This window comes from Sander lucioperca, chromosome 22, assembly GCF_008315115.2.
Source record: "Sander lucioperca isolate FBNREF2018 chromosome 22, SLUC_FBN_1.2, whole genome shotgun sequence".
In the NCBI taxonomy this organism is placed as follows: domain Eukaryota; kingdom Metazoa; phylum Chordata; class Actinopteri; order Perciformes; family Percidae; genus Sander; species Sander lucioperca.
In genome coordinates this window covers 23,834,191-23,853,280 of record NC_050194.1, presented here as the reverse complement: position 1 = coordinate 23,853,280, position 19,090 = coordinate 23,834,191, and the positions used below count along the sequence as shown (strand labels likewise).

The 19,090-nt window shown below is 40.4% G+C and overlaps 2 protein-coding genes across 2 annotated transcripts in view; one reads left to right on the top strand and one right to left on the bottom strand.

The window, feature by feature from the left end:
* acsf2 (acyl-CoA synthetase family member 2) overlaps positions 1-19,090 on the top strand; it is a 35,843-nt gene that overhangs the window by 10,715 nt on the left and 6,038 nt on the right. The window contains exons 9-15 of the mRNA XM_031314932.2: positions 3,277-3,368; positions 3,521-3,597; positions 13,428-13,535; positions 14,270-14,421; positions 15,138-15,279; positions 16,441-16,551; positions 16,660-16,728. Of these exons, the coding sequence (XP_031170792.1) occupies positions 3,277-3,368; positions 3,521-3,597; positions 13,428-13,535; positions 14,270-14,421; positions 15,138-15,279; positions 16,441-16,551; positions 16,660-16,728 (751 nt within the window). The remainder of the gene's footprint in view (positions 1-3,276; positions 3,369-3,520; positions 3,598-13,427; positions 13,536-14,269; positions 14,422-15,137; positions 15,280-16,440; positions 16,552-16,659; positions 16,729-19,090) is intronic.
* On the bottom strand, positions 3,921-11,792 carry chad (chondroadherin). The gene is made up of 4 exons (XM_031314933.2): positions 10,764-11,792; positions 6,652-6,815; positions 6,411-6,568; positions 3,921-5,307 (listed from the first exon to the last, which is right to left on the bottom strand). The coding sequence occupies exons 1-3, from the start codon at positions 11,547-11,549 to the stop codon at positions 6,427-6,429; spliced, it is 1,092 nt and encodes a 363-aa protein (XP_031170793.1). The 5' UTR covers positions 11,550-11,792; the 3' UTR covers positions 3,921-5,307; positions 6,411-6,426.

The window sequence follows — 19,090 nt, the reverse complement described above, 5'->3', positions numbered from 1 at the left end:
GTTGTTGTTTTTTTTAATAATTTGGTTGGAAGAAACCCAAATTTCTGATATAGAAACTTTTTGAAAATGGGTCAAATTTAATCCGAGGACAACAGGAGGGATAACTTATTTCAAGTTGAGTAATCAAATCTAAAGGACTTCCCTCTTTAGCTGTAGAGAGGTTGAAACTGTGAAAACTGGTTTTTACACATCACAGATTTCCTCGGCTTACATGTTGGAATAAATCAACAGCAAAGTGCAAACATAAAACAGACATGCACGTAAAATAATCTTCATATATTGACATGTAGCTTGAAGGTTACAGAGCGGGAGAATTATGCTTTAGCTTGTGTGTAGTCCCAGTTTTGGATCAAGGGTTCAAATGTTGCGTGCCGTTTCATGGTAAGTCTACAGAGGTCGGGTTAGCATTAGTGTCGGATCCTCTGATCCAGTGGTTCCCAACCTTTTTTCCTTGGCGCCCCCCCTACTTATGTCTAAGAAAAGCTGAGCCCCCCCTCCGAAACCGAAGTTGAGGTAACTTTCCCTTACTTTCTTTTTTGATACAGAGCAGTTATCAGCACTTTTACGTTTCTCCGCCATGTTTCATTCATAAAATAGTGATGCCGTGGCGGGATGATAGCAGCTAGCAGCTGACCTGATGACAGCAGGGTCCCAGGTTAAGAGGTCCCGGAGGTTTGACCTACTAAGTAGCCTGCCTACAAGTTTAAGCGAGAACAAAAACACATAGTTTTTATACAGACTTTTGTATACATTATATATTCTAGTGTATTATCATAATTTCTTTAACATGTGCAAATATTTTTTTTTTTACCTCAAACTCAAACCAGATAAAGACTTGCGCCCCCCCTGTGATCTTTGCCCCCCTTAGGGGTCCCCGGACCCCAGGTTGGGAACCACTGATTTAAATAGTTGAAAATTAATGAGATAGATAGATAGATAGATAGATAGATAGATAGATAGATAGATAGATAGATAGATAGATACTTTATTCATCCTGAGGGAGATTTTAGGCATCCAGTAGCTTAGACAACCATAACACAACAAACACACATACATAAAGATCACGCACAGAAATTTAAAGAGTTAACAATTTGTGAAGTGATTACAAAGGTCTGGTATGGACTGACCATGTGATGCAATGACTATGATAAGGTGCTATGGTAGAGTGTGTGCAATGGTGGTAGTGCAAAAGTGAACAGTGCAGGGATTGAACAGTGCAATAGCTTATTAAATATTAACTATGACTATGAAAAGGCAAGAATGTAAACATAATAGAATTGCTTGACAAACAAGAAAAGAAATAATATATTTTAAGAAAAGGTTATTAGGTGACAACTAAATGATTCATCTTTGCTCCAGCCCTGTTAGAATGACATAAAACAATGTATTGTGTACTATTGTTCAGAGTGACCAAAAGTGGGGCTATACAGACGTTTTTCCAAAGAGAAAAGCACAGGTTGAACGACTAACTTTAAGGTGGCTGGCTCTGTTGCTGAACGCCATGACAGTGAGCCAGCATGTACCAGAAACCCTAGAACTGTTAATACTGGCCTCTGAGAAAGAGAAATATAGGAAGAATGTACATATAGGCCCCACTGACCCCCCGTCACTCTATAAGCAGTCAGTATTTATCCAGCTGTGTTTGTGCTAAGCTAACCAGCAGCTGGCTGTAGCTTTATACTCTACTGTGATATCGATCCACTCATCTAACTCTCAGCAAATAAGCGTTTTTTTTTTTTTTCAAAATGTCAAACTTTGCCTTTGACCTAAATCAAACAGTGTCAATTCAACAGAAGAGTACCTCTCTTTAGTTGCACTTTGCTGTATCTCAAAATAATCTTTGATAGAAGTGAATTATGAAGCTAGAAATCCAAGCATGTACAGGCACGTTATGTAGAGTGTCTCCTAAAGAGCAGCAAATGTGAACCACTTCCAGAGAGCGTTGGATTCACTGACAAATCTTCATATTTTTGGAACTGTGCTTTGCCGCCACCAATTTGGAAACTCATCTACTGTTGCTTAATTTTTTTTCTTTTGGATTCAAGAGCTTTTTTGATGTAAAAAAAAAAAATTGATTTTGAAATAAAATATACAAACATACCCAAAGAAAATATTTCAATTTCTGAGCACATTTTTGCAGTTTTTCCCATGAAGATGCAGGGTTTCCCCCAGCGTATTGCAAGCCTGGTGGCCCACTGGGCATAAGTCTCTGGGAATTATTTTTTTTATGTATTTTTAAGACGTTTTTTGAACTACAGTTCAATTCAATTTTATTTATAGTATCAAATCAAACAAGAGTTATCTCAGGACACTTTACAGATAGAGTAGGTCTAGACCACACTCTATAATTTACAAAGACCCAACACTTCAGTAATTCCCACAAGAGCAAGCATTTAGTGTGACAGTGGCGAGGAAAAACTCATGCAACTTCATGACGTAGCAGGGCACTGCAGGGCGTACAAGGGTGTAGCAGGGCATAGCATGATGTAGCAGGGCACTGCAGGGCGTAGCAGGGTGTAGCAGGGCATAGCATGATGTAGCAGGGCACTGCAGGGCGTAGCAGGGTGTAGCAGGGCATAGCATGACGTAGCAGGGCACTGCAGGGCGTAGCAGGGCATAGCATGATGTAGCAGGGCACTGCAGGGCGTAGAAGGGTGTAGCAGGGCATAGCATGATGTAGCAGGGCACTGCAGGGCGTAGAAGGGTGTAGCAGGGCATAGCATGACGTAGCAGGGCACTGCAGGGCGTAGAAGGGTGTAGCAGGGCATAGGAGGGCGCCTAGCAGGACCACGGCGACAGCTGCAACCATGATTTAGGTGCCACCTTAGACCAGTGAAAAATGCAGGGCGAGAAAACATAAGAACTCCAGGGAACAAGCTCCCCAGAGCCAAGTTAGTAACAAGCATTTGCACACAGATGAAAAGAGAGAGGAGCTCAATGTGTCAAAGGAAATCTCCCGGCAGTCTAAAACTATGACAGCACAATTAAGAGCTGCAGAGAAGCAGAGACAGGGAGGTGTGCGGCTCGGTTGGAAACTTAGACGCAGTCATATTTTCAAATCTCCAGTTAGCTTTTAGCACTGACTTTATGTAGGGCCGTATTAAATTTGCGTTTAGCTTTTTTAAATTCTCAATTTCACGATTCCGTCCATAATTCTGATATGTTATTGCTTGCGCCAGGCCCATGTCAAAAAAGACACTTTCCACCGGGCTAAACAATTTATTTTTTTGGGGACCTTGAGATGCATTCTGTTAATTTGTCTATTTCACCTCACAGGTGCACCTACATCTACGGCACCCCCACTATGTATGTTGACTGGATCAACCAGCCAGACTTGGCTAAATATGACTTGTCGTCAGTTCACTCAGGTGAGAAAAAGGCCGATATTCTGCTTTTATTGATAGGACGAAATAACTCCTTTTTTTAAAGATTATTTTGTCTTTGTCTGTGGGTATTTCCATCAACTGATTGCTGTTGATTTCACAGGTTACATGCTCTTCTATTTGTTTTTTTTATGTAGGCATCATGGCTGGTTCCCCTTGTCCTCCAGAAGTTGTGAAGAAGGTCATTACTATGATGGGCGTCAAAGAAATAACAGTGAGTCGATCTTACAAAGACAACTATTTAAAGTCAAATTAAAGTTACCTTTTGTGTTTTTTAAATTGTTATTAAAGACAGTATAATAAGCAAATGTATCTCACCAAACAAATGTGATCAGAAATTCACTTTAGTACGAAATGATTCAGTGATGCAGTTCAGCTTTCACACACCAGGGGGAGACAACATCCTAAGAGAACGTCCATTAGATTTAGCAACAGCATGAACGTACACATGAAGTCCTGTTGGGAGACTTTTTTATGCAGAGATCTAACATCAGGCATCTTTTAGAAAAGTAAAGAGTAAGACAAAAAGAAGGCTTCATTTTGTAGAAGGTTTATTGTATGTGAGCACTTTGTCACATCTTCCAAAAGTCAAGGAAATGTAAAGCTATTGAATATACATTAGATATACATAAAGTCAGTCAGTCTCAGAGTTGGTGTGCAAGAAATTCTTCACTTTTTCTTACAGTTTAAATCAGTGAAATGTTGAGAAAATGTTAAGAATGTTAAAAATATTTTGCATTAAAGTAAATAGAAAATAGCACAACACATAACATATGAATCTCTTTAGACTTATGATTGTCTGCATTCTTAGCTGAGCCACAAAGATCCTTGGAGTGTTAAAATACCTTCATACGGGGAAAATGGCACGAAAAGAAAGACCAACCAACCTCCTATGATTCACCAAATAATACCCTACATCTTCAAAGTCTTATTGTCTCTTAAACTTCTTGGAGAAATAAGTCTTCCTCCACGGTTCGTCCTTTTTGTGGTCACTTTCTCGGTTTTCTCAGTCGGTGAGAGTGTAAAACTGACATCACAAAGTAGAAAAGGGGGTAAGCGAGTGTTGGAGGATGTATTTCTCTGCCTCTATATCTTTTTTGGAGCCATAGTTGATTCATTGTTTATAAAGGTAACCACCAAAATAAAGGAGACTTCATGTCCAGGATGTTAAATCAGCAATAATGATTATTTTTTTTCTATCAATGATGGATCAAGTGACTGTGTGTAAAGGTTCACTTGAATTCTTTTATGGATTAAATTAACAATATATAACATGTAAATTAGTGTGCTTTAGAGGTGATGGTAGGTTGGACAGAGCTAGGCTAGCTGTTTCCCCCTGTTTCCAGTCTTTGTGCTAAGCTAAGCTAACTGGCTGCTGGCGGTAGCTTCAAGACCTTGATCTTGAAGAGTGGTATAGATCTTCTCATATCTCTCTAAGTTGAAGCATTATTTCCCCAAAATGTCCAACATTCCCTTTAAGCTCATCTGGTTTGAGTTTACATTATTTTCATGCTCATCAAGAAATTGTAACTTAGAAGCATTCAGATTTTTTGTATTCACTGTTTATCCTGTTCTCTGAGATCCTGAACGCACCAGGAAAACACAGCATATTTGTCCTTAATGCTTTTTGTAGCTTTCATTTACTCAAACTGCGTCCTTTGTTTGGTGGTTACTTTAATGTTGCACTTTTCCACTTCAAACTTAAGTCGTTATCCATTATATAAATAAATGAAAATGAAGCTCTTGATGTGTTTGGGTGTGAGAAAGACAGACAGAGAGCAAGTGTATTTATGAAAGTGTTTGTTGACACAAGTGACAATATTTGACGGATGAATAGATGGACAGTCTTGAAGTAGAATGAGTTAACATTGCTTTTCGTTGCATGTGTAGCCAGTCACCTGGACAGCCTCCTCCTCAGTGTCTCCTGTGGAAAAGACACACAATCAGCAGCCAAATTAAACAGTCTGCCCTCCAACAAGACACCCCATGACCTGGACTCGGTGTACTGGACCCCAGGGCCGACATGGAAAAGTTCAGACGGGGACAGAAAGTTCTGTGGTCAGGAAGAGAGGACTGAAAAACAAAATCATACAAAGCCAGCTGTGGGTCACTCCAAAACCAACTTAAACCTCATGTGGTAGCGTCTCAATCCAATGTTGCATTGTACATAATTCCAGCTGAAAACCTTTACACCAAACCACCACAGGAGGGATTTGATTTTGGACTTAAAGAGAGGAACAAAACTGGACCTCAGGTATTTGCAAAAGTAGCGATCAGTGAGGGTGTCACTTGAAAAACATTTAACTTAACTATCATTTAACTTTATTTAAAGTTGGAGTGTCTCCAGTCACATTTGTGGATGCCACGTTTGCAAAAACGACAGATAAAACTGGTTTCTCTCAAATGTTACAGATTTACGGGTACCGTTTAAAGCCCCTAGGGTCAGCAAAGACATTTAGGGAAATATGCTTATTCAAGTTTTTACTGAGAGTTAGATGAGCAGATTAGTACAACTCTCATGTCTGTACAGTACAATGAGAAGCTACAGCCAGCAGCCAATTAGCTTAGCTTTGCACAAAGACTGTAAACGGGGAAACAGCTAGCCTGGCTCTGTCTGAAGGTAAAAAAATCCATCTACCAGCACCTCAAAAGCTCACTAGTCAAGCACATAACTTTTTTTTTATTAAACTTTGTTTTCTGTACAGATCAAACAAACAAGATGTAATGTCTTAATTAGTGAGCTTTACAGAGGTGGTGGTAGGTGGATGTTGTTTTCTTTTGACCCCTGTTTTCAAGTCTTTATGCTAAGCTAATCTTCTCCTGGCTCTAGCTTTATATTTATCGCACAGACACGAGTGGTATCAATGTTCTTATCTAGCCCTCAGCAAAAAAAGCACATTTCCCAAATATCGACCTAATCCTTTATTGTGGATTTTATTCTCTGATCAGGTCAGTTTGTGAGATGTGGATAATGTCGAATTTTTTTTCTTTTCTCGTTGTGTCCTCGGCTTGTTCATTGGCAGTTACCTGTACAGCTGCGTGTTCAATGACGTGCGCCCTTTTTGGCTCTCTTTGACTTGACTTTGCAGCCGCTGAAGGCGCCGCTGTCTCTCACTTGCTTTCCTTTCTGCTGAGGTGGAGATGCACACACTGCGTCTGGACGATTGCGGCTAGAGTCCATCCACCTGCGGGTAAAAACCAGAAGATAAGGAGCAGAGAGTTTGTGCTGCTAGTGTGGCTGTATAGTGTTGTTTCAGGTGAGTCTCACCTGCGCAATGGAGCTAGCTGGCACGTGCAGCTCCATGGATTGCTGGAGAGCGTGAGGTTGGTGAGGGTGCCAAATTCAAGGCTTTTGGGAAGGAACTTTAGCTTGTTGTTGTCCAGGTGCAGTGACTTGACCGCCGTGACACCAGTGAACGCACCATCTGAGAACTAGAAAAAGGAAGAGCCGTATGAGGTTGTTTTTGTTTTTTTTTATCTGAATGGCTGCATTTTCATAGGACTTTTCTGACATTCATCCATTCACACACACACACACCGATAGCATTGAGGTACCATGCAAGGTACTGGCCCTGCCATCAGAAGCAATTTGAGGTTTTGAGTCTTGCCCAAGAACAACATGTGAAGCTAAGGATCAAAACATTAAGGAATCTTTTTTGGCAATAATTTAAAAGGTCCCATATTGTAAAGCTGAGATTTCCATGTGTTTTTTATTATAAAGCAGGTCGAGGTGCTTTATAAATACTGTGAAAGTATCAAAACACTCATTCCACAGAGAAATACACACAGCCCGTATTCAGAAACTGTGCCTTTAAACGAGCCGTCAGGACTTCTGTACGGTTGTGATGTCACAACTATACTATATATATATATATATATATATATATATATATATTAGGGCTGTCAGCATTAACGCGTTAATCGCGATGCAATTAAGGGGCGCCGTGATGCGATTAATTTTTTTAATCGCATTAATCACATTAATTGCATTAATCGCATTAATTGCATTAATCGCAGAAATTCAGAGAAATTTAAAGAAATTTATCGTTTGACAGCCCTATTTAGGAGTTACTAAACACTATATTGACTGGTAAGGATAGGGATTTTTAGTTTTTTAGTTAGGTACTTGGAGGAATTGTGCAATAATGACAGATTCACACATTTTTCTTTTGTTTACAGTAAATAAATAATTACAAATCTTAAAGTCAAGTTCATAAAGTAACTTTCTTTGCATTCATTTGATTCACAATCAAGATACACTGGTAAAAAAATGCTTCCCATTGTTAATATGTACTTAAAAACTGTTCTGAAATGCAAAATAATAGAATTTTAATCATGTGATAAAATATGCGATTAATCGCGATTAACTATAGAACTTCAGCGATTAATCGCGATTAAAAAAATTAATCGTTTGACCGCCCTAATATATATATATATATAGCTGCAATGATGGTGCAGAGACGCAGAAAATACTGACCAATCAGAGCAGACTGGACTTTTTCTCTTAAAGAGACAGGCGCTAAAACTTAGTGTTTCAGACAGAAGGTGAATACAGGTATATTCAGACAGACATTATGAGAAAAAATGTATAAAAGCATGTAAACATATTCTAGTAGAAACCCAAAATACGATCATGAACATGAAAATGAGCATGCATGGGACCTTTAAAGGTGTAGTTCTGAGCTTGCTGTGCACGCAGTGTTGATAACATGGTTCACACCACACACCAGTCCGGCTGACCCTGACCAACACCAACACCCATCCTTGTGTCTGTCAGACAGATGCAGAGTGAGGGAATCTCGCCAGTGTTTCTCTGGCATGAAAGCCTCCTCTCATCCTTCCTTCTGCACTCGCACTTATGTAAACACTGACGGTCACTGTCCTACGTCTTTCCCACTACTTCATATGCATCTGCGAGGGCGCTAAAATCTTCAGAGAGGTGTGAGGTGAACCGTCGTGTCAAAGTTTAGTCTCCTCCAGGAGGAAGAAGAGGGCGGATGAGAGCTTTTGAGCTTTTGAAGGGTTGTTTTATGCGAGTCTGGAGGAGATGAGGCTGTTTGGAAAATTCCACTGTATAGCGACAAGTAGCCGTGGGTTTAGTATTTTGAAGCAATGAAAGATGGATGACTTCCAGCATGGCCAAGGTGTTTTCCCTCTCTCTGTCGTCTCTCTCTTTGCCAGGAAGGCTTGCAAAGGGCCCAATTGTCCATTCAACTGGGGCGATGGCAAGCTAAAAATACTCCTCTTCATGCACTGTGGAACACCCTGCCTCTCTATTTACCTGTCTCCTCACCCCTCCTGACCTGTTTACAAGACGCTCCACGGGAAAGTAGAAAACACACCTTGCTGAAAATAACACTTGTGTAATAATTAGACTTGGACATGCCTGGCCAAGGTCCAGCAAACAAAAACACTCTAAAAATACCTGCATTTGGCTGGAAAATGGTTTCATCTCCTTGGCTATGTGTGCTGCTTCCACCTGGCTCGCACACAGTCCCAGCGTGAGAAGGTTGTTATTTTACAGTTTTCCCTCTAGGATAACTCCATACTGTGGCACAGGTACACTCAAATATTGGATTAACCTCAAGTATGAAGCAAATGTGCACTCAGGGATGTCTGAGAAGTAGTGTGGTATAGCATAGAGCTCATACTGTATACGTTCAAACTGAAGCTGTGTAAGATCTGGATGAACAGATGGATGTTTTACAGACGGCTGTGGAAACATCTGTCTTTCTGATATTTGAATATCATGTCATGATGAAGATTAAAACCCCGGATTAGGATCAAACATTCACCATTTAGCTGCCAGACTGTAGTATTCACTATTATGGGCTTATTGGTTATATAAAATGGAGTCTGAATGTCTTCAGTATGTTGTGGAAGTAAAATTATGAAGTAGTACTTTCCAGCTGTCTCACTTGTTGGTAGTAAAAGGTTCGGTTCACCCAAATTACAAAAAAGAAAAGGCATATTTTGGCACTTAGATCTTAACCTGCAAATCACTTTAATCTTGATAATCGATTATTCCTTTTGTTTATAAAATTGTGAAAAATGAATCTTAATTTTCCAGAGCTTAAGTTTCCGTCTTCAGAAGATCTCGTTTTGTTCGGTCAGAAGTCCAAAACGTCAAGATATTCAATTTACAGTCATATAAAAAAGAGAAAAAGACATCCTCACATTTTTTAAGCTGGAATCAGCAAATAATTGGCATTTCTGCTTGAAAAGTAAATCAAACGATTATTCAATTATCAAAATAGTTGATTATTTTTCTGTCAATCGACTTATTGATTAATAGACTTGGCGTTACAGCTCTAACCTCCGTTTTAGGGTTTTAGGGAGGAAGCTAGAAGACGCAAAACCAAATGGCATCATGGCTATACACCAAAGGTTTAGGGTAATTTAGGTGAACAGACCCCAGTAAAAAGTTTCTCCAAAGGGAACTTCATGACTGTTGGTTTAGCTTTGTGTATTAAAGTTGCACAGCCATTAAGACTATTTTATGTTCACGACAAGTCAGATCTCAACACTAGACATCGAGAGCTATACAGAGTAGGAAAAAAAACAACTGAAACATGCAGCATCAGGTTTGCATTATCACGATACACTGAGGCAGATGGCGATGAGCTAGAACACATAAACCAACCACTGCATACTTCAAAATATTCAGTCACAAAATCTGCTTCTAATAGGATTAATGAATATGAACTACTGTAGAGGCATCTTTTCACACACGTGTCAAGATATATACTGTGTGAAAAATGCCTATTGGCTGCAGACAAGGGGGTGTCGACCATTGGCAAGCCCTACATGTAAATATGCTAATGAAATATAGTCGAGACAGGTTGCCTGACCAAAACAAATATTATTCCAACACACAGTATAGTATAGAGACTTTTTCATAAGAGGAACTTGTTATTCTGACCTTGATTTAGACAATTTTATTGAATGCTTAGGATTAAAATCACTTGCAAACACTGTATTTCCAACGGCTAGCTCTCTGTCATGCCCTCTGCATGACTCTATCTTTTCTTTTTATCTGAAAATGTAGTTGAATACATTTAGACTATTTTGACAGGTGATAAGTAGCACTTGATCTATCTTACCTCACAGTTATATTGCCCTTTATAGAGTTATAATTCAACTCCAAGGGGCTTTATTGGCATGGGCAACATACATTTACATTGCCAAAGCATATGTGAAATAAAAACAAAAAGGTTCATACAATAAGTAAAGATCTAGTAGAATAAAGTGTAAACAAAGCTGTCTGAAATGTTTGGCTGCAGCAGCCTTCGGTGCTTTGAATGTCTACATGTTAGGCATTAGATATTTGAAATCATGCCACGTCTGTCTAGTAAATATTCAGTAAAACTATAGACTGACCTTTTCCAGACCCATGTTGTCCAGGTATAGTTTCTCCATGTAGCGCCCAAAGCTCTGGAAGGCAAAGTCTGGGATGGTCCTCATGGGGTTCTTCCCCAGCGTGAGTTCCTCCACCACTCGTAGTTTGCTCATTGCCACGATGGGATAGGTGGACAGCTTGTTCCTCTCCAGGTGAAGTATAGCCAGGTTCTCCACGTCGTCCAGAGAGCCCGGCTGCAGGGTCGTCAGCTCGTTCCCGCTCATGTGCAGCCAGCGCAAGTCTGTGGCACCGGCAAAGGTCCCCGGCCGCAGCTCCCGGAGCTTGTTGTCGTTGAGCTGCAGAATAAAGAGGTTGATCATGGGGGAGAAGATGCCCTTAGCGAGGTCGCTGATCTGGTTCCCATCTAGGTAGAGGTAGGTGAGCTCGGTCAGGTCCTCGAAGGCGCCGGGCTTGATGCTGTTGATGTCGTTGTTGGACAGGTAGAGGTAGATGAGCTTCTTCAGCCCCTTGAAGGCCTGGGATCCGATCTCTCGGAGCTGACAATGCTGCATGTGCAGAGAGATAAGTCCCTTGCTTTCACCGAAGGCCCCCGTGGGTATGCTGCCCAGGTTGTTCCTCTGCAGATTCAGCAAACGGGTGACCTCTGACACCTGGGGGATCTTCTTCAGCCCGACGTTGTCGCAGATGACATGTTGGAGGTCCCCATGGCAGTGGCACAGGCTGGGGCACTGGCCCGGGGCTCCCTGCACCGCGGGGCCCAGGACCAGGAGGCAGGTCCCCAGCAACAACCAGCTCACACAACGCATGCTGACGAGCTCGCTGACTTGGTTAGAGCGTCTTCCAGTCTTTTACCAGAAGGAGAACAAGCAGACAAGTCCTGTAAAAAAGCTTCAGAGAGAAGCAGAGCAGATCTCTAAAGAAGAAAGGTTGAAGTGTGTTTGTGTTAAGAGAGTAACGGAGAGAGAAGGAGTGAAAAGGTGAGTGACTGAGCGAAGGTGGGCGATGCACTTTGAGAGGAGGATGGCCGGTCAACAGAACACACAGCACTATTTATAACATTTACTTGAGGAAAAAAACGAGGAGGGCTTGCCAGGGTGTTAGAGTGAGAGGTTTGCAGGAGGAAGTCAAGTGTCTGTTAGAATTTAACCCTAAATGAGCAGTAAGACGACGCAGGACGGACTCTTTCTCTTTGCTGCATTTTTGCAGAACATAAACGGTCTGACATTGTGCTGGATGCACATGTGCAGACAAATCATAAGAGAGAAGACACATGCTCTCTGCTAGTTTCCGTTTATAGGCGATTGTTTAACAACGTGGCAGGTCAGGTTCGATCCGTGCACGCTCCCAGACGCCTCTATTGTTTTTCAGTCTGCGGTGGCAGGAAAAGGAGCCACCCCTGTGCAGCTTTATAACCTATAATAGTCTCCAGATGGCTGGCAAGAAGTGAGATGATGTTTCAAATCATAACAATTGTAAAAAGATACTCACAAAGGAAAGTTTCAGATGCCACTTTACATTCCTGTGTGCATTCCTTCTTTTGAAATGGAGCGTGGTATTATGTAATGGTCTTTTTCAGTCAAACCTGTGAGTTGTTAAGGTGATTGTGGCTCATAGGTTTCAACTGCAAGACATGAAGTAGTTATTTTCCAAAGCCTGTAACTGTGAGAAAATAAAAAAAAGATGAACTTGAGCCACAACCAGTCCGATCTAAGAACAAAGCTTTTGGTGTTCATTACACCTGCTTTTAATAAGAAAGGAAGGTTTAGGAAAAAGTGCAGCAGGATTTTGTTCACTGGCTCGGGTCAGTTTGGCTTCAGTTGGCTGCATTTATAAGTTGGATGGACCCACCCAGGATAAATGGAATCTAGAGTTTACTTACCAAATCTGACATTTTATTGGGAATATCGTCTCCTCCCTGATTATCCAGTTAAAGTTCTCACCTCTAAAAGGCCCTGATGGTCCTGTTTGTCCACCAGTCTTGAACCTTTCTCCATGTGATTGATTCTGCAACTGTGAGCACAGTAACAGTATATTTTATGTCACCAACCTGTCTTCTCTTCAGATTTTCTTATTTCTTATTAGAAAAAACACTTTATTTTCCACTTAAACAGGAGTATTTAAGTACACCAGTTGAGTAAAAAAATTAATCTGCAACTCTTTTGATTAGAGGTCGTTTGAGTAGCTCTTTAAGCAACTGTCAAATCAAAGTGTGTGTGTGTATGTGTGTGTGTGTGTGTGTGTGTGTGTGTGTGTGTTCTTGTTTAACTATATTCTTGGGTTCCAAAAACCGGGAATACAGTATACTTGTGGGGTCCGGACAGCTTTGTGGGGCCAAAATGCTGGACCCCACAACTTCAGAGGGCTGTTTGAGGGTTAAGACTTGGTTTTAGGATTAGGGTTAGAATTAGGTTATGGTTAGGGTGAGGGTAAGGGTTAAGGTTAGGCATTTAGTTGTGATGGTTAAGGTTAGGGTAAGGGGCTAGGGTTAGGGTTATGCATTATGTTGATGACGGGTCCCCACAAAGATAGTGAAACGCAGTGTGTGTGTGTGTGTGTGTGTGTGTGTGTGTGTGTGTGTGTGTGTGTGTGTGTGTGTGTGTGTGTGTGTGTGTGTGTGTGTGTGTGTGTGTGTGTGTGTGTGTGTATCTTCTCTGCTCACCACATGCTGTTTGTGTGATTTACAGATTGGATACGGCACTACAGAGAACAGCCCCGTGACTTTCTGCGGCTCCCCGTCAGACAACCTGGACAGGAAGTGTGACACCGTCGGCTACATCATGGACCACATAGAGGTACTTTAAACATCCTCATTCATTCAGACACTATGTACAAAATGCATTATTACCAGTTATTATAAGTATAACCTGCAAAATCACCATCACCCGTGTCTAAACTTGTAGTTAAGGACAAACCCAAAAAATGTGGGAAAAGTCTCCTACTAAGCCACTTCCTGTCCAACAGAGAGGTTTAGATTTACTCATAGTTGGATATTAGTGTTGGTGATTTTAAAATCTCATTCTCAACAGTCGGGATACTTAAGCATTTATGCCAAGATATCTAGAATTCCTCCCGCTCCTTATGTTTACTTATGGTGTTGACCTCCAGTTCCCATTTACCCTTTACATCCAATGTGCTGTCAGTTGAATCCAAGCGAATAGCACTGTATAGATAAGATATTATTTTCTCAATCCAGTACTGTTTGAAACTAGTTGGTACTTATCCAGAGAAGTTATTTCACCCTCTGTAGGGTCGTTATCAAGCTGATCGGTAACGGCTTCTTTTGTTAGTGCTTGTGGCTGTGATGGTCGTTGGAGACACCTGAGGCCAAGTCTGAATGGCCATTGTTGGCATTCTCACATGAGGCCAAATGTGAGCATTTGTTTAATTGGTACCTCTTTAATGTTGTCCCATTCCTTGTATGTCACCAAACATGTTGTATCTGAAAATTTCTAAACAGTTCATTAGATGCAAAACCATAATTAACTTTGTGTAATAAATAACTAATGTATAATCCAATGCTCCACAGGCTAAAATCGTGAACCCTTCAACAGGAGAGATAGTGCCTTTGGGGATGCTGGGGGAGGTTATGATCAGAGGCTACTGCGTGATGTTGGAGTACTGGGGGGACGAAGCCAAAACGCGAGAGTGCATCACTAAAGAAGGATGGTACAAAACTGGGTGAGTGAAAGCTGTCAGTTAATGTATCTCTCTTGTATTTATACTGCACCAAGCATCACAATATTAAACTTTATTTTGGAAGCAGCACTGACAACAGAAAAACATCAAAGGCAGTATGAAAGTATATGAAATAAAAAGACTTGTAAATATGAAGTATTTTTTCCTACACAATCTGGACTGTGGTCATAACATCTACATCTTATAACTTATTCCCTGTTATATACTGTAATGTTAATATTTAATAATAAGCTATTCCACTGTTCAATCCCTGCACTGTTCACTTTTGCACTACCACCATTGCACACACTCTACCATAGCACCTTATCATTCATAGTCATTGCATCACATGGTCAGTCCATACCAGACCTTTGTAATCACTTCACAAATTGTTAACTCTTTAAATTTCTGTGAGTGATTGTTATATATGTGAGATATATATGTGTATTTGTTGTATCTATCTATCTGTCTATCTATCTATCTATCTATCTATCTATCTATCTATCTGTCTATCTATCTATCTATCTATCTATCTATCTATCTATCTATCTATCTATCTATCTGTCTATCTGTCTGTCTATCTATATATCTGTCTATCTGTCTGTCTGTCTGTCTGTCTGTCTGTCTGTCTGTCTGTCTGTCTGTCTGTCTGTCTATCTATCAAAAATACTTTTCTTAGTCCAGTTGCTGATGTTGAAATGTTTTCTGTTTTCCTGCAGAGACATTGGCAGCATGGATGCACACAGCTACCTCCGAATCGAGGGCAGGATCAAAGACATGATCATCAGAGGAGGAGAGAACATTTACCCAGCGGAGATCGAACAGTTTCTGCACACGCACCCCAAAATCAAGGAGGCACAGGTGAGCTCAAACAGCCAGCACTACGAAAGAATGACATGAACATTTTATATAGGTCATTCATTCATTCATTTTATGTATTAAAACCTCTGAAAAGACATTGGGGAAGAACCCTCTTTTTCAAGGTTGAAGTAAATAAAATAAATGCAGGTAACTAAAATGAAAAAGTATAGACCCATTTCACGGCAATGTATTTTCAAAGTCCGGATGCTTATGATTATATGGTGATTCTGGGCTAAAATCACAAGTATTTCCTTATTCCTTTTTTTTCTTTTTTTATTCCTTGGTTGGTTATATATTCTAGTCTGTTGACTATGTGTTGAGGATGTCAGAAACGTTAATTAAAGGGGTTGGTGATGTAATGTAATGGATGCTGATGTTGTTGACGATGGTCGTTGTTGATTATATTGTGTCAACTTTGTAGGCTGATATGCACGTTTTCCTACTCTACGTAGGTTACTTTGACTCTGCTATCCATGCACCTTGTGCTGGTATTTATTTGTCCTCGTACTGTTACGGTTGTGTTCCAGTTGGACTGTGTGTAGAACTTGTATGTATTTATGTGTCTTTGTATGTGTTTATACTTGCTGCATACATTCAGTAATTGCCCTTCGGGGACACAAATAAAGTTGAAGTTGAAGTTATTGCTTAATCCGATTGCAAAGTATAACTTGATCATCCACTGCAGGTGTTAATACATGGGGAGCGGTGGCGACTGTGGCGTGATTAGATTGATCCAACCTTGAAGCGTTGTGGTTCCTTGACAAAAAAAACACTATTTGTTCTGAGTTTCTTTCTCGTAAATTTGTGACTTTAATCTCAGAAAATGTATGACATTTTTCTCGCCAATTTATGACTCTCAGATAGTTTTCAAGTTTGTTTCTCGTAAATGTACAACTTTAATTTCCAAAATTCTGAATTTGTTCTCAGATTATCACCCCCCTCTCCCGGCTTCGTCATTTTTGGCTTTTTACCTACAATGGCCCTAATAAACCTTATTAATAAATCTTCGAAGATGTCATTTTAGTACCAGACACAACTTATTCAAAGAAGATAATTTTCAAATGTCTTAAAATGTGTCTGTATTTGATCTTAATGTTTCTGTACACTGTATGTTTTGCATCAGAAACAATACCTTTTTTTCTTTTCTTTTGTTTTTCTCAGGTGGTCGGAGTTGCGGATCCCCGCATGGGTGAAGAGGTCTGTGCCTGTATCAAACTAGTAGACGGAAAGGACTGCACTGAAGAAGAAATCAAAGCTTACTGTAAAGGACAGGTGAGGCCCAATTTGCTTTTTAATATTTCATAATGAGCTGCAATTATTTTGTACTTTCTCTTCCTGTCAAACACGTTTGAATGACTCTGCTTCACCTGCTCCCTTCAGATCGCTCACTTCAAGATTCCTCGCTACGTACTCTTTGTGACCAGCTACCCGCTCACCATTACTGGAAAGGTAAGAGCTCATATATTCCTATGAATGAATGACAGACAAACAATGTTTATTTTATTGTGTTTATTAAGACACATCCAGACTTAGGGCTGGGCGATATGAAAAAACTTAATATGAATATAAATAATTAAATAATATCAAGATTTGAGCAAAAACTTCGATATTCAGACAGTATTGTAGGGTTGACTATTGGTGCTTTCACAAAATGAAATATAATGAGATTTTTGATAAATAATCATCAGTAACATGGATATAATAAATGAGTGGGTAAAGGCAAATATAATGTCGCTTTGCCAGACCCTCCTCCACAGCGCTGCGGAGGAAGGTCTGGCCAGTCCACACAGCATTCCTGGATGGGAGAAAAACGTGCTCTAGTGTATTAGCATTTCTTTAAACCAGTGGTTCCCAACCTGGGGTCCGGGGACCCCTCAGGGGGGCGGCAAAGATCACAGGGGGGGCGCAAGTCTTTATCTGGTTTGAGGTTGAGGTAAAAAAAAAATATTTGCACATGTTAAACAAATTATGATAATACACTAGAATATATAATGTATACAAAAGTCTGTATAAAAACTATGTATTTTTGTTCTCGCTTAAAATTGTAGGCAGGCTACTTAGTAGGTCAAACCTCCGGGACCTCTTAACCTGGGACCCTGCTGTCATCAGGTCAGCTGCTAGCTGCTATCATCCCGCCACGGCATCACTATTTTATGAATGAAACATGGCGGAGAAACGTAAAAGTGCTGATAACTGCTCTGTATCAAAAAAGAAAGTAAGGCTCTATCTCAAGAGTTACCTCAACTTCGGTTTCGGAGGGGGGGGCTCAGCTTTTCTTAGACATAAGTAGGGGGGGCGCCAAGGAAAAAAGGTTGGGAACCACTGCTTTAAACCAATCACAATCGTCTTGGGCAGCGCTAAGCTCCACACGGAACTGCCGCAAAATAGCCTCGTGAAGGAACTTATACGTTCAAAAGTTGTTTTAGTCATGCGAGAGAAAACTCATTACTCTAAGGCAGCCTTTAAAGGCCCTGAACACCCACACAGGTATTGTGAGTTAATCTGGCTGATTGGACCTCTTCCCAGGACTGTGTGGGTGTGTTTAGACTGATTGATTGACACCTTCCTGAATCTCCTGTTAACTTTGTTGCACCATTTAGGGCAGGACAAATGACCTTACCATTCTTATTGGCAGGGTTCAAAATTAACTTTTTCGTCCACCAGCCAAATGGCAAGTGAATGTTCGAATTTTACCAGCAATTCAATAGATTACCATTGTTTCTTTGGCTGGTAAGTGAAGCAAATCTACCAGCCACTTGCATATTAACAGCATTTGGCTGGTGGATGGTGCTAATTTTGAACCATTCTTATTGGTAGAAAAGATTTGTGACCTAATAAATTCCCATCTAAGCTCCGGCCCACCTTCAACCTGAGCAGAGGTCTAATCAGACACAATAACTGAAATCACCTCTGTGGGTGTTCAGAGGCTTAAAAACCAGAAAAACAAAAACATTTATGTTAAAAACTAAGACAATATCTAGTCTCATATCACGATATCTATATAATATCGACATATTGCCCAGCCCTATCAAGACTAAGAAAGAGATCTATAATAGTCCCTGATAAATTAGGTGATGTCCAACACAAGCATCTCAACTCCCCTCTGGTTCTTGTATTTCTCTCATGGGATGCTGTTTAAAATAATTTACTGTAGACATGGCGTTGTGTTTGAACAAGCCTGCCCCTGAACGCCCCCAGACAGGAGGGAAAGGGAGCTATTAGCATGTCTGCACGCACACCGCGTCCTGTTAGATGAACCCAGAAGGGTGGAGGACCTTGTCCCAAAGCAGTGAATCAGATAAAACCAGCCCCTCGTTCTGACACTCCTTTACTTCATTTAACTTTATTTATAATCCACTCAGGAATAACAGTGCTTTTCAGCGAGTCCTAGGTACATAACATCAACACAGGGGTCACATTTGAAAGCCTGTAGACCATTTTATTTAACTGATTCCAGATAAGTGACACATAGTACTGCAGGCTGAAGGAGAACCCCCCTCTCTGAAGCCTTTGACCACACAGTTCTAGTATTGGGGGTGAACTTTTTTTTTTAACTTTGTCGACATACTATACTATGACTTTTTTTTTTTTTTACTTTTTTGACATACTTTTTCAACACATGACTTTTTTTTGACATACTATACTACTGTATAACTTTTGTATTACTTTTTTCGAAATGTTATACTATGATTTTTTTTAATTTCTTTTGACATAATATAGAGCTCAACAGTGTGGTTCTGGAAGTAAAAATCCCGTTGATTTTCTCTATAAGGACTTAGATTATCAGCCATAATGTCTAAACCATCCGAGG

Bases quoted from the DNA above. Each gene is read 5' to 3' on its own strand.
- chad (XM_031314933.2), bottom strand. From the start codon at position 11,549: ATGCGTTGTGTGAGCTGGTTGTTGCTGGGGACCTGCCTCCTGGTCCTG. The intron at 6,816-10,763 runs GTCAGTCTATAG...TCCTTTTTCTAG, and splicing joins ACAACATGGGTCTGGAAAAG to TTCTCAGATGGTGCGTTCAC. The intron at 6,569-6,651 runs GTGAGACTCACC...TTTTACCCGCAG, and splicing joins CAGCTAGCTCCATTGCGCAG to GTGGATGGACTCTAGCCGCA.